General features: G+C 41.1%; 1 protein-coding gene and 1 long non-coding RNA gene across 35 annotated transcripts in view; one reads left to right on the top strand and one right to left on the bottom strand.

The window, feature by feature from the left end:
• SMIM3 (small integral membrane protein 3) overlaps positions 1 to 17729 on the top strand; it is a 46493-nt gene that overhangs the window by 7300 nt on the left and 21464 nt on the right. For 22 of the 34 annotated variants that reach the window (XR_012001225.1, XR_012001229.1, XR_012001228.1 and 19 more), the window contains 2 exons: positions 7179 to 7210; positions 13234 to 13275. The exons of 4 other annotated variants lie outside the window; for them this stretch is intronic. Coding sequence is in view for 5 of the 30 variants with exons in the window: in XM_072756848.1 (XP_072612949.1) it covers positions 7179 to 7210; positions 13234 to 13275 (74 nt within the window). In the remaining 25 variants the exon portion in view is untranslated. Of the gene's footprint in view, positions 1 to 170; positions 1541 to 5368; positions 5613 to 6327; positions 6346 to 7159; positions 7211 to 9474; positions 9608 to 13233; positions 13276 to 17729 lie in introns of those variants that run through there. 8 more of the 34 variants (XR_012001215.1, XM_072756851.1, XR_012001221.1 and 5 more) reach the window with 7 other exon arrangements.
• On the bottom strand, positions 6985 to 7688 carry LOC140598667 (uncharacterized). Its single transcript, XR_012001233.1, has 2 exons — positions 7580 to 7688; positions 6985 to 7208 (listed from the first exon to the last, which is right to left on the bottom strand). It is a non-coding gene; the product is annotated as an uncharacterized lncRNA (long non-coding RNA).

Genomic DNA, 17729 nt, shown 5'->3' with positions numbered 1-17729 from the left:
TGGACTGATCTCCTCTGGTAAAATCAAGTCCCAGAGCCTGCAGGTAAAGAGAGAGTACAGACTGGAGCTGACTCCACATGAAATATAGTTTTTGGAACACTGGATTTGAACAGTTTGATGTTCGATTCAATGCACAATTATCTGGTTTCTTTTTTTCTTTTTTTTTTTAGATTTTATTTATTTATTCATGACAGAGAGAGAGACAGAGACAGAGACAGAGACACAGGCAGACGGAGAAGCAGGCTACATGCAGGAAGCCTGCCGTGGGACTTGATCCAGGGTCTCCAGGATCACACTCCAGGCCAAAGGAGGCGCTAAATTGCTGGGCCACCGGGGCTGCCCCAATTATCTGGTTTCTATGTGGCAGGAGGAGGGAGGGAACCAGGGATAAATGAGATAGTTCCTGCCCTCAAAGGTCCCAGAGTCTAGGCCCTAGAGCAGTGTTTCTCAAAAGTGGGCCTGGATCAAGAATTACCATTATAAATGTAGTTTCCAGGCCCTTATCAAGACCCAAATTAGAATTTTGGGGGTTCCCAGAAATCTAAATCTCTATTAAGCTTGCAGGTGAATCTCATGTCCACGATATTGGAGAACCACTGTTTTTTGGTAATCATTGGTTTAATTTTCTGCCTTTGGCCCCAGGACTGAGCATGGCTGGCCTTATCTCTGCTGCTTTCTGACCATTGGTAGCACTGCCTTGCAGGATGTCAAATGTTCTCTGTGCACTATGCTGTGGAATATGGATAGTCTCCAGTGGCAGAAAATGAAAGCATCCTGCCTATCTCTTGCCAGGCCTCTCTCCCCACTTCAGGGGCTGGCTTCTATTCTCCTTGATTCTGGTTCCACAGAGCCCTACCTGTCAAACTCTGAAAATTAGACCTCACTTTGGAGATCTGTGTTCCAGTGCCAACTTCAGCCCCCGGGCCCAGGTCCCCCCCAAACCTTTTTACTTTTATTTTTATTTTTTTTAAGATTTATTTACTTATGATAGACATAGAGAGAGAGAGAGAGAGAGAGAGAGAAGCACAGACACAGGAGGAGGGAGAAGCAGGCTCCATGCCGGGAGGCTGACGTGGGACTCGATCCCGGGACTCCAGGATCGCGCCCTGGGCCAAAGGCAGGCGCTAAATAGCTGAGCCATCCAGGGATCCCCCTTTTTACTTTTTTTTTTTAATAAGATCTTTTTTTTTTTTAAGATTTATTTATTTTTTATTCATGATAGACATAGAGAGAGAGGCAGGCAGAGACACAGGCAGAGGGAGAAGCAGGCTCCATGCGGGGAGCCCGACGCAAGACTCCATCCTGGGACTCCAGGATTGTGCCCTGGGTCAAAGGCAGGCGCTAAACCGCTGAGCCACCCAGGGATCCACCCCCACACCTTTTTACTTTTAACTCTATGATTACTACATGAATACTTTCTTGGGATCCCTCTGGGAATCCATGTGGCAAACCTGGAGGTGTAAAAGAGTGAACATTCTATGGGACAATCATTGACGAATGTAGGGTGGGAATCTGTGAATAAATGCCTCCCTCTTCTTTCTCCTAGATGTCCTTTGCATGTTTTTAGAGGGTACCAGCAGGATTGAGCCCTAGTTGCATTCAGTGGTGACGAGCTTGATAATGTGCCCCTGTACTGACCTTCCTTCCAACTGGTTAACTTTGCTCTCTGCCTGCAAGTTCCTTTCTCTTGTTTAAGGGGGAGTGGGGGGTTGAGGCTAAGATAGAGACCCAAAAGTGGAGCTGCCAAATAACTGGTAACCACAGTTAATACTTAATGGAAATGAGCTATTGTGAAAAGACCAGACCAGTTTATACTCTCACCATAAGTATCTGAGACTTCCATTTACCCTTGTTTTGCCAACATGGAATGTTATCAAATATGAGTGAATAATTTTACACTTTCTAGCTGTGTGGTCTTGAAAAATCTGTTTTCACCTCTGAGTCTTGTTTCATAACCCATAGAATGGAAAGAATAATCCCTGTTTGGGTGTAAATAGAAAATCACCATGTCTGTGAAAGCACTCTGTAAGCTATGTAGTAGTAGGCACTAGTAACAAAGGGTCCCTAATTATACCAAGTATGAAAAACCCAAAGGGTTTTCCTTTCCCTAAGGAACTCTTCAGAGTAAATTCACAATAACGACTAAAAAAAACTGGACTCAGTCACACTGTGGTCAAATGAGATCTTGAGGAGAAGGCCTGAAATTGAGCCCCCATATCACAGTCTCTGGGTCCTCTGTAGCTTAAGAACCCTGGAGGCTTGGTCTAACCTGTGCTGGCCATTTACCTGTGCCACCCTTCTCATTTTGGTTTCCTGCTAGAAAACTACATTAATCACAGGTTTCCTGGCATTGAATTTGCACACTCATCTAAAAGTCATGGTAAGTGAACAGAGGGGAAAGAAAAAAAGCCATTTCTTCAAACCCCTCCTGTAGCTTATATCCCAAGGGTAAATATGGCAGAGGGCTACAACCATGCCTTCATTCTGGGAGAGTGTCCACAGACTCAACTTGGAATTGATTTTTCTAGACTTCTTACCTTGCCTCATATCCCTGCTTCTCCTATTATAGCTATACCCTTACTCTCACCTAGCTGCCCCAGCCAAAAACCTAGAGACTTCCTAGGTGGCTCTTACCTTTTGATCCTACCTCCTAAATAGCTCATCCACCTGCCTCTCTTCATTCTCATAGCTATTGCCTTAATTCAGTTTTACTGTTTTTTCTCTTGGGTCTGTTGCAGCATCCTGACTGCTACTTGGTTTGCTCTCCACTTTGAGCTAGAGCAATGTTTCTGAAAGCCATATTTTGATCTTGATCCTTTTTTGTTGTTCAGCTTTCTCCAGTGGCTCTCCAATACCTACACGAGACATCCCCAAACTCTTGGGATAGCATATAAGGTTTCTCCAGGCCCTGGGGCCTTCCTACCTCTTCAGCCTCATCTTTCAAACACCTCCTACTTGCACTCAAGGCTGATGTCTCTTGCTGAGCCAACAAGAATGGGCTGTGTCCTTGTATGCCTTCATGCCTCTGTACAGGCAGTTCCCTCCTCCAGCTCAAGGTTAATTTCCTCAGTGAAACCTTGTCTGAACCTACAAAAAGGGATTGGACATGCTCGCCTTTGTCCCACAGCTGTGTCCTGTTAGAGCAACTGACATACTTCTTTGTCTTTGTTTTTTTTTTAAGCAAATCTATCTTCCCTTCCAGATCATGGCCTGGCAAAGGGCCTGGCCCAGAATAGGGACTCAATAAATTCGGTTTGATGACATACATCTGGGATTATTTATTATGTGCACAAATTGCTAAGTCTGCTCACATTGCCTAATAGGTATTGTTCACAAGTCACCTAACATACATACAACAAGCCTATGTGACAGGTGCTATCACTATGAACTCAGTCTTACAGATGAAGAAACAGGTTCAGGGAAACTTAAGGACCTTGCCCAAGGTCACACTAATAGAAAGTGGATGAACCCAGGTTACCTAACTCCACATTCTACCGTCTTACAGATTACATAGACCATGGTTTGGCAAACTTGTTCTGTAAAGGGCCAGATCTGTAAAGGGCCAGATTGCAAATATTTTGGGCTTTGAAGGCCAAGAGACAAAATCAAGGATATTATGTAGCTATATAACAAGAGAGAAAACTTCTGTTCCATCTTTCTGGATTGCCCATTGCAGGCACATTGCCCCAAGTTGGAGACCTTACCCCAGCAGAGAGAGAGAAAGGCCAGTGGTAGGGGATGGGGTAAGGGGGACAAGAGAGAGGCTGCCACCATGCTCAGTTTAACTTTCTTCTCCAGTGACCTATATCTGGGTGCTCTTCTCTCCTCCCAAGGGAGTCTGGCCATCTCAACTGGGCAGATTGAGATTCCACTGCTCAGTGACTGGCAGTCACCAGTAACAGAATCCCCAGTGCAGGCAGCTACCAGCATGGGCCCTAGGCAGCAGCAAGACACAAGTACTGGGCTGGGAGGCAGGCCCTGGGAGCAGTGAGAGAAAGAGAGACATAGGAGGACGCCTGGCTCGGTTTCCAAAACTTACAGTGCCAGCCTGCTTCGGTGGCACCTGCAGGCTTCAGAGAAACAGGCAGTAGCCATGGGCTGGAGTTTGCTATCTCATGCCTATGATAGCATCCTGGTATAGTAGACTGGATGACTTAGAAACATCTCATACTAGAAAGACCCTGCTTTAATCCTTCATCTTTCAATGAAAATGAGGTTGAGAAAGTTAAAGAAATATGCTGCATTTTCTGATTTCTGGTATAGTATTCCATTTTCTCATTTCATAAATGAACTTTCCTGCTTCATGGTACATCAGTTAATTCATATCCATGACTGAGTAAGAAACCAGTTGCTCCTCTAACAACACTTAAAAAAAAAAAAAAAGAAGGGAAGCCTGGGTGGCTCAGTCAGTTAGGCATCTGCCTTCAGCTTGGGTCATGATCTCAGGGTCCTGGGATCCAGCCCTGCATCAGGATCCCTGCCCAGTGGAAAGTCTGCTTGCTTGCTTGCTTGCTTGCTTGCTTGCTTTCTCTCTCTCTCTCTCTCTCTTCTCTTTCTCTTCTCTCTCTCTCTCTCTCTCTCTCTCTCTCTCTCGCAAATAAATAGCATCGTTTTTAAAAAATAAGGAAGGAAGAAAGCAAATATAAGAGGAAGTGGTATGCTAATGGATAGTTTGTTCAATTTTGCCTTGGAAGTTTGCTGGGAAGGCATCCTTCCCATTTGAGGCATGTGAGTTTTACATCTCTAGAATGCTCTCCCCTTGGCTTCCGCGGGACTTTTCCAAGCACATGTCAAGCCAAAGCAAAGCCTGTCCCCCACCCTCTCCCTTCTCTGGGTTTAGTAGACCAATGGAAAGCTGATTTCAGTTCTGTGGCCCATAGAACACTTCCTTTGTGCTCTCTTGAGAATGCAGAGACACGAGCTGGGTGTCATCTTTCAGCTGGAGAGTGCACAGGGTGACCTCGGGCTAACCACTGCAGCAGTACAGCTGTTACCCAACTGTTGCTAGTGCTTGAGGCAGACCTCCAGCCCCCGAAGTGCTGGCTCACAAGGGCCAGACAGCTCATGACCACTCATTTCCTCCTCCCACTTGTTTGCCAACTCACCCCTGGAAACTCACAATTAGTTCTAGAGACTGTAGCTCTCATGCAATGAGGGTAAAAGCATGGAAGAGTAGAGCCAGAGTGACCTTAAAGATGAATTAGTCCACACTCCTTACTGTAAAGATGAGCAAAAGCCAGCCCAGCAAAGGGAAGGGACTTGGTAAGATGCCAGAGGAAGTTGAAGGTGAAGCTAGAGTTTGAACACAGGTCTTCATGCCAAGTTCATTGCTTTCTTGACACTTGGTTGGACCTCCATCTCTACACAGTTCACTGCCTAACTCCAAACCTGGCTTCTAGAAGACCACCAGTGTATTGATGGTTGATCTGACTGAAATAGAATCAAAGATTGAATTCCTGCCTCAGTGCCTGACACACAGCAGGCACTCAATAAGCATTTGTTGAATGGATGGATACTACCTTCAGCTATCTGGAACTTGCTGGCAAATGGAAGTCAATGAATTAAAAAATATATTTTCCTTTTGATCTTTGAGCAATTCCTTCTTTTAGAAGGTAAGAAAGAAATGGGGGGAGGGAGGCAAATTGCAATTTTAGATGGTCAGGGTAGCCCTTGTGAGAAAATTGGATTTGAGCAGATATTTGAAGGAAATGGGAAGTAGGCTGATGATTATTTGGGGAAAGGGCCTTCCCTGCAGAGGATAGCAAAGTCTCTAAGGCCTAGCTAAGGAGCATCAAGGAAGTAGAGGGGCTGTTATGGAGTGAGCAAGGGGGAAATAATTTAGGAAATGAAATCCCAGAAGTAAGGGGGAGAGGGTGCAGCTCATGTAGGGTCTTGAAGGGCATTTTAAAGACATTGTATTTTTGCTCTGAAGGCAGTAGGGAGCTATTGCAGGATTTCAAGCAGAGCAGTGACATAATTTAACTTACATTTTACAAGGGTCACTCTGGATGCTATTTTGAGAATGGACTATAGAAAGACAAAGATAGGGATCCCTGGGTGGCGCAGCGGTTTGGTGCCTGCCTTTGGCCCAGGGCGCGATCCTGGAGACCCGGGATCGAATCCCACATCGGGCTCCCGGTGCATGGAGCCTGCTTCTCCCTCTGCCTGTGTCTCTGCCTCTCTCTCTCTCTCTCTCTCTGTGACTATCATAAATAAATAAAATTAAAAAAAAAAAAAAAAAAAAGAAAGACAAAGATAGAAGCAAAGAGTCATTTTGGAGATTACTGCAGTAATCCAGGCGGGATATAACAGTGCCATGGACCAGAAATTCTGACTATTTTGAAGGTAGAGTCTACTTGATTGCCTGATGCCCAGCTTGGGCACATCATGCACGCAGCACAGACTGCCATATGAAGGGTGGTTCGGAGTCATGCATCACAGAGGCTCATGTTGGGTTGGGGAATAATTCATTTCATGGTTTGGCTAAACTCAGCCACTGGGAGTTTATATCCTTATCAAGATTATTTGCTTCTTTCTCAGGTCAAAATAAAAACATCATAGAAAGGATCAGATGCTTTTATGTTTAAAAGAAGGAGATGAAACTAACTTGTCCAGTCTCTAATTTACTTTGTTCCAAATCACAAAGCATGATGATTACCACACAGGAAAGCGTATTTCACAAGAGACCCAGAGAAAGAGCCAGTCCATTGCTAAACAGATCTTCAGAGCTCCAGTGCGGGCTGAGAAGGGGATGCTGGTGTGGGAGAGCCCAGCCCATTTGGAATGGTGTCAAGGGCTCTTCCAAATAAGTTTTAACCTTTGCTGTGAAGGTAAAACAAGTGAATAAAAGTTAAAGTGAGTAGCGCACAGAACATATTAAGTTGGTAGTATATGTTATTAGCCTACCAAGTTTAGTCTAATTCCTTCATTTACAAGTGGGAAAACAGGTTCAGACAGAAGAAGTGGTTTGGAGTGAAACTGATCTTTAACTTGCCAGATTGATTTATTTTATTATGTTTAGATGATTTCCAGTCTTGCCCACACCCCATCTGTGCCTTTTGATTGCCTCTTACAATTCATTTCTGGGGAGCCATTTTAGATTTTGAGATGTCCATGTTTTATTTGAGAATCTTTCTGCTCTCACAGGGAAGCTTTTTTGTTTTCATTTTTGTTTTTAGGTTCCACCTGTAGGACATCCCAGGACATATCTGTAAGTAAAGAGATCATATGGTAATTGTCTTCCTCTGTCTGACTTATTTCACTTCACAAATGCCCTTGAGGTCCACCCATGTTGTCACAAATGACAAGATTTCATTCATTTTGTGGCTGAATAATATCCATTGTATACATACCACAATTTACCCATTCATCCATCGATGGACCTTTGGGTTGTTTCCATATTTGGCTATTGTATATAATGCTGCAATGAACATGGTGGTGCATGTATCTTTTTGAGTGTTTTTGCTTAAAAGTGTGAGTGGAGTAGAGCATAATCACAAGGAATGCACCCCAGGGCTAGTAAAAGCAGGGTGCTGTGTATGATCTGAGGTCTGAAGGGGTAGGGGTGGGGAATACTTACCAGAGCTTGGAGTCAGAGAGGGCAATGTGAAGAGGGCCCCCTGACAGGAGCCAGGCATTGGCATCCCCAGGGTGGAAGGTAGAATGCAAAATGCCTCAGCTCCTGCTGCCTCTTCCTCCTTAGCTGAACCCAACAGGAAGTCAGATGTCAGAGAAACCTCTCGTAGTTTGGCTTCCCTCCAAAGCTCACTATGAGATGAGAGTTTAAGTGAAATCATCTTAGGTTCAGGGAACACCAGTGGAGGAGTGAGGAACTGATACAAGGAAGAGGAGGTGCCCAGTAAGACTGGGCTGTTAAACCAGCAGTCTGGGTGGGTGCCTGGAGCTTAGTCCCCCAGAGAAACTCTGGGGAACAACATAAACACACCACTCAAAACATCACTGCAGGGTGAAGGAGTCAGGTGTTTATGCCTCTACTAACATCTTTCGCCAAGGGCTGCTTCTGGGGATGTGTGTGAATTCCTGGGTATTTTGAGACTGCCAGGCTGGCAGATGGGGCTTGTGTGGGCAAAGCCCTCAGCCACAAAGGAGCAGGTGCTGGCAGCTGAGAGCCTGGGGAGAACTGAAGTGGAGAGGTCCAAGAGATTCAGCCAGGGGATTGACAGTGTCCCACTGAGGGGGGCTACAGCCTGTACAGATGCACCTCACATGCACATCGCAGGATGGAGGAGGGTGTGGAGGGTGAATCCAGAGCGACAAATAAAACATACACGCATATTTAAAGTAAACACGTAAGGGCACCTGGCTGGCTCAGTCCGAAGAGCATATGACTCTTGATCTTAGGGGCATGAGTTTAAGCCCCATGTAGGATGTAGAGATTGCTTAAATGAATAAATAAATGAAAACTTAAAAAAGAATTAAGGAATAAAGACCAAAAAATAAAGTAAATGAGTAGTATTTACTAATACTCTCTAAAATTTAATAGCACTATTTAGGTTTCAAAATCAGGAGGGTTTCCTTCTGATTCTCCCAATTACTGTCCTCCACCCTCTGTCATAGTATGCACCTGATGGTCTGACTATGCTTGTACATCGCGCATGGCTCATTAGCTAGGGCAGGACTGACTCCTCACATAGCAGAGAGCAGAGGCACGGCACAGGAAGGGCTGAACTCAGTAGGAGTCAGTTAGCTGAAAGACAAGTAGAGACAGTCCTGCCACTTCCTGTCTGAGGAATCTTAGGCAAGTCAGCATGTCCGCTTTGGGGCTCTGTTTTCCCACATGTAACATGGAGGTTAATAACATTTGCACCGCAGAATTGCTGCAAGGACTAAGCGGTATGATGCATCTAAAACCCTTGCCACGTGGCAAATGTTCTAAAGAAGTGTGCTTGAAGTAATCTTTCTTGGAAAGAAAATAAAGGCAAAGCCTTCTATTTTACATATTTTTTTTCTTAGGATTTTATTTATTTGAGAAAGAGAGTGAGTGCACAGAAGTAGGGTGGGGGAGGGAGAAGCAGGATCCCCACTGAGCTGGGAGCCTGAGGTGTGACTTGACCCCTGGACTCCAGGATCACTACCTGAGCTGAAGGCAGACTCTTAACCAGCTGAGCCACCCAGGCATCCCGATTTTTTTTTTCCTATGACCACAAAAATTATACTGGCTGGAAGCACCTGGGTGGCACAGTCTGTTAAGTATCCGACTCTTGGTTTCAGCTCAGGTCCTGATCTCAGGGTGGTGAGATGGAGCCCCACATGGAGCTCTGCTCAGCAGGGAGTCTCCTTGAGAGTCTCTCTCCCTCTCCCTCTGCCCCTTCTGCTCATTCTCTCTCTCTCTCTAAAATAAATAAATAAATAAATCTTTAAAAATTATATTGGCTGGACTGTGATATCTGCCAGTAATAGGCATTCTCTTCTCTCATCTACATGACTGTGATAATTGAACACTTTGGAATTAAGCCATGAAAGTGAATGCAGATAATTACAACCATGAGACCATGGGACCATCGCTCCACCTGAAAGCTATAATGTGGAAGCTTTCCATCTCCATTTCTTCCTGTCTGCTCAGCAACTTGTTTTCAGCTCAAATGCCATTGGTTTGAAAAATTCCATAATTTTACTTTCTTGCCTAATCATTAGTTCAATGAAGTCTTTCAGCTACAATAAAAAAAGTTGTAATTAAAAGATCCTGCATCTAGTTTTTAGGTTGAGGGCGCATTTTTTGAAAGTTACCAAACCAGTGGGGCTTCCCCAAAGAGTAAGATGGGATTTTGCCCAAGGATCTGTACAGTGGAAATGTTCTTGGGAATTGTTCCAAGGAGAGAGGGGAAGGGCGAGAACAAGTCATCTCAGGAGTCCTGCTTCCCAGTGCCTGACTTTTTGGGAAGAACTGAGCTGTTGAGGGACCTGCAAGCAGGGAGCTGGTGTCTGAGCTGGACATTTCCATAAATGGAACAAGATGGATCATCCTGCATAGATACGCTAGTAACTCAAAACTGTAGCCATCTTAAGAGGCTGAGTCTACCTTGAAAAGATATTAGAAGTGCAAGAGACTTCAAAGAATATCTAATTCAACTCCCTTCTTTTTACTTTTGGGGTCAAAAGACCTCAAGAGAAATAGGGACTCATCGAAGGTCACATGACAAACTAGTGATAGAGCCAGCACCAGGAGCCACGGTTTAGAGCTGTTTGGTGCCAGTTTAGTGCCCTTTCCATCATGCCCATGGTACACTCACTCCCCCCATCTCACCAGCCATCCACCATTCCAGTGGAGTCCTCTGCAGTATCTCTCTGCTTGCATACCTCCACCATTAGGGAGCTCATCTCTCTCTCTCTCTCTCTCTCTCTCTCTCTCTTTCTCTCTCTCTCTCTCTCTCTCTCTCTCACACACACACACACACACACATAAATGCACCACCCAATTGGTTCTGTTTCTTTGGAGAACCATGACTAACACAATAAGTTTTCAAGCATCCAACTGCCTTTAGGCACAACCTCAGAACTAGAAAGAGAAGTCTTTGTTGACCTCTCTTCTCTGCATCCTGTCATTTATTCACCCCACAGAAAGCAATATTCTGCGCCAGATGCTGGTGATAGGAAAATATCACAACCAATATTGCGATCTGATCTAAGGGCCTTGATAAAATCAGACCCTACTCCAAATCATTAATGCAATGACATAGAATTTCGGCTTTATAGTCAGACAGTCCTGGGCTCATAATCTGGCTTTGACAATGACCAGCTGGTGACCTTGGGAAGCTGTTCAATCTTCCTGAGGCTCAGTTGAGTTTCCCCATATGTAAAAGAGGGGTTGCTTAAACAATCTTTAATTTTGGATGTGCAGTGTCTTAATTTATTGAAAATGCAGGAAGGGAAGAATTGTAAATACCATCAGTCAACCAATAAGATGGTAAAGAATGCTTAAACAAGACTGATGAATAAGATGTAAAACTAGTTAATGCTCTATAGGGCAATAAAACATCTACCTCTGGGCACAGAGAAAACCATAGATTGAATACATGCTCCACACCTATCATGTATACAGATAGGTAATGCTTACCATGACAGGCTTTTCTGCGTTCATTATTTTACTTAAATCCTACTTCACCCTCACTAAAATCCCTTGAGGAAGGCATTGCCATTAACATTTTGTACAAGGGAAAAGTGAGGCTCATAGACATTAAATACTTGGCCCAAGGTCACACAGTCACTGCCAGAATGAGGATTCAAACTCAATTTTTAAAATTTCAGTTGATTAAGCATCTGACTTCGGCTCAGGTCATGATCTTGGGGTCCTGGGATCAATCTCCACATCAGGCTCCCTGCTCATTTGAAAATGCTTAAAATAGGGCAGCCCCAGTGGCTCAGCGGTTTAGTGCCACCTTCGGCCTAGGGCGTGATCCTGAAGATCTGGGATCGAGTCCCGCATCGGACTCCCTGCATGGTGCCTGTTTTTCCCTCTGCCTGTGTCTCTGCCTCTCTCTCTCTCTCTCTCTCTCTCTCTCTCTGTGTGTGTCTCTCATGAATAAATAAATAAATAAAATCTTTAAAAAATAAAATGCTTAAAATATAATTTTTATACATACAGATAGTGAGCATGCATCAAACTTTAACTTAGGTGGTTAGTGAAGGAAACAGCAGGATGAGAAAGAATACTGGAATAAGATTGATGAGTTAGATGCAAAATTGGTTAATGCCCTAGAGGGCAATAAAAATACAACTTTGAGGACTATCTTTGCTAATAAATAGAAATCACTTCCACCCCTACTGGACAAACCAAGCCAAACAAATAAATTTGTACCTTATCAAAACTTTCTGCAGGTTAGCGTCTAACTTTACAAAGTTGTTACAATGTCTGGACTGTTCATTAACAATAAACAGTAAGTGAAACAAAGGTACACATGCCTAGAGAGTCAGATGACCTTTATGCAGGCTTGTGAAGCTATGCTCTGGTTTGATGTTAACAAGACATCCGGTCATCCTTTTGGTTTGTTTCCACATTGTGGATAATTTTTCTTGTCACTCCACCTCTATGATAATACACTTCAAAAATTATCTATGATCTTAAGAACAGCTGATTTCATTATATTTGGGGGGTTATTTGATCTGTCTTGCTAGCATAGAAGCCTCATTGTCGTGTGGTCAGCACATGGTGCTGAAGAACTACTATAGCAAGAGAATTAACTTCTGTTTGGAGACTTCACAAAGAACTAGGACTGAATTTTCAAAAGCCACTATCCTTCCAAAGATAAATTCTCACCTCGATTGAGATATAAATCACACAGCATACAATTCATTTAAGTATACCATCACTGGCTTTTAGTATGTTCACAGAGTTGTGCAATGATCATCACAATCAATTTCAGAAGGTTTTCACTACCCCAGAGGGAAATCCCACACTTTTTAAATATTGCCCTCCATCCCTCCTCACAAGCCCAGCCCTAGGATACCACCAATCTTTCCATCTCTACTGATTTGCCTGTTTTTGATATTTCATATAAATGGAATATCTAAATAGATAGGTCCTTTGTGCCTTGCTTCCCCTACTTAACATGCTGTTTTCTTTCCTTTTTTTTTAATTTTATTGTTTTAGAGGAGGGGAGTGAGAGGGGGGAAGGGTAAAAGAAGAGGAAGAGAGAATCCTAAATAAGCTCCATGCCCAGCCCAGAGCTGGACATGGAGCTTGATCTTACAACCCTGAGAAAATGACCTGAACCAAAACTGAACTTAACCAACTGAGCCACCCATGTATTCCTAGCATACTGTTTTCAAGGATCATGTTGAAGTGTGCATCAATACTTTTTTTAATTGCTGAATAATATTCCACTGTTTAGTCATAAATATATAATCCAAACAGGAGAAAACATCTCCTAAGAGTTTTACAATTTTAACTCTTTCATTTTTGTCTTTGATTCATTTTGAATTTATTTTTGTATATGGTGTAATGTATTCTTCATTCTGTGGCACTTGAATATCCAGTTGTCCCAGCACCATTTGTTGGAGAGACTGTCCTTTCCCCACTTAATTGTTCTGGAAATAACACTGAAAATCAATTGGCCATAAATGTGAGGGTTTGTTTCTGGACTCTCAATTATTTTCCCATTGATCTATGTACCTATCATTATTCCAATACTACACTGTTGATTATTGTAGCTCTGTAAGTTTTGAAATTGGAAAATAAGAATTTTCCAACTTTGTTTTTTTGTTGTTGTTGTTTAGGATTTGGGGGCAACTTGTGATCCTGATTAAAGAACATATTTGGTAAGATTTCAGTTGATTTATACTTACTGAAACTTACAGTATGGCCTGAAACCTGGTCTAATATTCTTTGTACATGAAGGAGAATGCATATTCTTCTATCATTAGGTAGATCTGCCTTTTAGATCTAGCATGTGTATAATACTGTTTGATTCTTCTATCTTCTTGTTAATCTGTCCAGTTGTTCTATCCAATATTGATAGTGAGGTATGAAAGTCCCTGAAAATCATTATCACATTGTCTATTTCTCCCCTCAATTCTATCAAGCTTTATGGTGTGTGTGTGTTGCTAGGTGCATATATGTTTATAATTGCCTCATGGATTGACTCTTTTATCATTATAATATGTGCCTCCTTGTTTCTAGTAACATTTTGTTTAAAAGTCTATTTTTTTCCTGTTATTAATTAATACATCCACTCCAGCCTCCTTATGGTGCCTGTTTGCTTTGAATCATATAACTTTTCTGTCCTTTTACTTTCAATTTATTCATGTCTTTAAATCTGAAGTGTGCCTCTTGTACATAGGATATAGTTGGATTTTGCTTTTATTTTATCTAGTCTGAAAATCTTTGCCTTTTTATTGAACTGTTTCACTCATTCACACTTAATACTATCATCAATATAGTTGAATTTCCATCTGCCATTTCATTTTTTATATCTTATACTTATTTTTTGTTTTTATATCTTCTTTGCTGCTTTCTTTTCTATTAAGTGGATATTTTCTAGTGTTAATATTTTAATTTTTCAGTGATTGATGTCTTTGCTCATCTATTCCAATATCAGAAAACCAAAGCTAAAAAATTAATCTCTAACAAGCTCTGCTTGCAGTCCCTAAGAGTAAGAGACTTCATCTTTTTTCAAGGTCCCCAGCATTTACTAAAGTTGGTGACCTACCAGCAGGTGAACTTCATTACTATCTTCCAGCATAATGTTGAGACTCTGTGAGCCATGGAATAGGTTTGCCAGACCAGTCTCCTGGGAGGCCACTGTACACACAGGAAGTATAACTCTTGGTCCTTAATGGTTACATGATTGTAGCCAATTAAATGAATTTTTTTCTCAAATATAAAACCCTTTGATGGCTTTGTTTGGTGATAGATTTGTCCAGTTATATCCTTGTAAAGAGGAGGGCAGTTTCTTTCAATCTTTCAATCTTCCTTCTTTGCTAGAGACTCAGTAAAAGTGCTCACTCTTGAATTCTGAGTGGTCAGTGGAACAAGATATCATTTAAAAAATTTCCTTTTAGTTTGCATTAGCAGAGTTTGCTAAATTGAGCCTTATAGAGAAGAAAGTAGAAAAGAAAAAAAAAAAAGGGAAAAAGGACTTCCTTATAAGCACATCAAATACAAAGCATTAAAAACAATCCAACAATATTCTAAAAACATGTAGCCACAATTATATTTCTCTCATGAACGTATTTGACTCATGTAATTAATTCTTGACTTGTAAACTTTGGACCAACAGTATACTTCCATGAAGTTGGTTGTTTCTGGACTAAAAGAGTCCTAGCAATCCTGAGTTGATCCTATTGTTCAGTCTATAGACATCTACCTGCAGTCACAATGGTAGCTTATGGTAAGAAGCCTGGCCCTATAAATCTATTCCAGTTAAGAATACCTGGTACAATATTTCTCAACAATTTGTTGGGACTGTCCTTTGTTGAAGATGCTTTATCATGCAGGAGAAGACTTCAGGTAAACATGTAAGGAAAGCAAAAAAAAAAAAAAAAACAAAAACATGTAAGGAAAGCAAAAAGCACTTGTTTGATTAGACTGAAGCCTCTGTTAACTTATTAGACTAAACAACCATATCAGAAGAGGGGGGAATAAATCCTATTGGGTTATGGTTCTTGTCAGTGTTTCGTCAAGTGTAAGAATGTACTGTGGATATGGGTACACAGACAAATCTACTTTTATTTTTTTTTTATTATTTATTTTTTAGAGGGAGGGGAGGGGCAGAGAGAGAAGGAAAGAGAATCCTAAGCAGGCTCCGTGCCTAGCGCAGAGCCCGACATGGGGCTCAATCTTCCAGCCCTGAGATCACAACCTGAGCTGAAACCAAGGGTTGAGTGTTCAGTCAACTGAGCCCCCCAGGCACCCCAGAAAAATCTAAAAATCTAAAAATAAACATGGGAATGTTACAATGTACTTTTTTGATTGGATAGCTTATCCCATTTTGTGGGCTTAGTATATAATGCAAATCCTGTAGCAGTAGTGAGCCAGTTAAGGCATATGGAGCATTTCAAACATACCTAACTAATTCTACCCACTATCCCTCCTAATTGTGAATGACATATAAGGTGAGAGGCCAGGCCTTTGGTATTTTAGCTATCTAGAAAGCACCAAAGATGGTTTGATATGTAAAAACGCATTATATTTTTATAAACTATCAAACTGATCTTGGGAAGGTAACGTGAAAAAAAATTTCCAAAGAAGAATCATCCCTAACTTAAGACAGAAGCATAGATGCTTGGGGACAGTGAATGGTTGTAGCTTGGTTGCCTATTAATCAGAGTGACAATATACTAGTACTAAATAAACATAACCATAGGTACAATTATAAGGAACTTTAGCTATTTAATAAATGAGGAACTTCTCCTGTTTTGTTTTTAAGTAATGAAGGGCATGACAATGCACAGAACACAGAAAGTAACTCTGATCAGATATGTAATACTTCCTATTTGGGCAGATTATAAAGAAATTAAAAATAACTTTCCATATCTCTTATTAAGAAGAAACTGGGAATATAAGTGTAATCTGGTTGCACAATGTCACCCCATTGATCACCAGGGTTAATTTGGCTGATTGGGCTGACTATGCAGGTGTCCCCTTCCTCCCACATCTCTCTTTGTGCATCCCTCCAGAAGCTAAACACAGTGGAGAAGGATGGATAACCTTCTCCCATAGAGAAGGACCATTCAAGGGTATATGAGAAACTGCATATCTCTGCTAGAACCTCCAAGCAAGTTCTCAAGGTCCATTTCTGAGGGAACATAGGATAGTCATGCTTCCAAAACTCCAGGCACATCCAAAGGAGGTGTTACAGCTACGTGTGGCAGTTTGCCTTTCTTAAAAAACAAACAAACAAACAAACAAAAAAACCAAACTGAATATTCCAAGACTAGTTTCTCACTTTAACATAGAGAATAACAAAACTAAATTCTACTCTTGCATTAATGTAACAATTGCCAGAAAGACCTTTTTAAAAAGTCGAATGAGTAAGCCCATTAAAACAGAGCCAATTTTGTTAAAATTTTAACATATTTCATTGCTTACTTATAGACTTATTATTTGCAAGGATTATAAACTAAGGAAACAAAGTTTTCTTTTCATCAAACTTCTACAACTTACCCATTCAAAATGTGTCTTTTGCCAATCTTTCACATTCTAGCATAGTTTTCTTACTTCAAGACGAAATTGCTCTTTTTCCCCTTGATAACAAAATTGCACTCATAATCTTATTCTATATTTATATTTCTATACTACTTCAATTCTTAAGATAGTCTCAATGGCCCTTTATATGAATCACATTTTTTAAGTTTTACATTTACCTCAGGAGAATTGGCATTGTTACAGACTAGATTTTTTCTTCTTGAAAAGTGGTATGTTCATACATTTGTTCATATCGTATTTTGTGTATTTTAAAAAGATTTTTTGTTTTTTATCAGATTGAATAAAATGGGATCCTACTCATTTCTCTTTTTTCCAGCTTTATTGAGATATAATTGACACTTAGCATTGTGTGAGTCTGAGGTGTACAACATGTTGATATGATACATTTATAAATCACAATATGATTACCACCATAGTATTAGCTACCACTGCCATCCCATTGCATAGTTTATCTTTTTTGTGGTGAGAACTATTAAGATCTTTTCTCTTAGCACATAAATTACATCTTTTAAGCAATGTAACTACCTTCTATTTCCTCAAGTATATAACTGTGGGCAAGTAACTAAGTATGGCTTGAAATATACAAACATTTAGCAGACCAACAAAGCAAACCTTATAAAACCTCTCCTGGCCTCACACATCCTATTTGCATTTCTTAAAGTGGCAAAATTGAACCTATACATTAATAAACCAAAGGTTTAGCCACTCTCAAACATAAAAATAAGAGGCAAAGGAGTGTGTGTGTAGTGTGTGTGTGTGATTATATGCATGCTTGGTGATGAATGTTTTTGTGTTCTATCTTCCTTACAAATTATCCAAGCAAAAAAATTTTCCTTACAAAAAAATCCTTACAGGTTTTACTGGCCTCACTGTAAATTTAAAACAGTTTAAATTCTTGAAGTATAGTGAAAGACCTTGGAACTTACATTTAAGTTGATATATTATAAAGTAACATAATCCTTGATAATACAAACAATTCAGGAAATCCAGATTAACTACAATCTTCATGATAAAACATAAAATGTACTCCATCACTCTATTACATCATCTTGTTTTTTATTCACGT

The sequence above is a fragment of the Vulpes vulpes genome, chromosome 4 (genome assembly GCF_048418805.1).
Source record: "Vulpes vulpes isolate BD-2025 chromosome 4, VulVul3, whole genome shotgun sequence".
In the NCBI taxonomy this organism is placed as follows: domain Eukaryota; kingdom Metazoa; phylum Chordata; class Mammalia; order Carnivora; family Canidae; genus Vulpes; species Vulpes vulpes.
The sequence above is the reverse complement of the archived record's forward strand: the minus strand, read 5'-3'. Positions and strand labels throughout refer to the sequence as shown.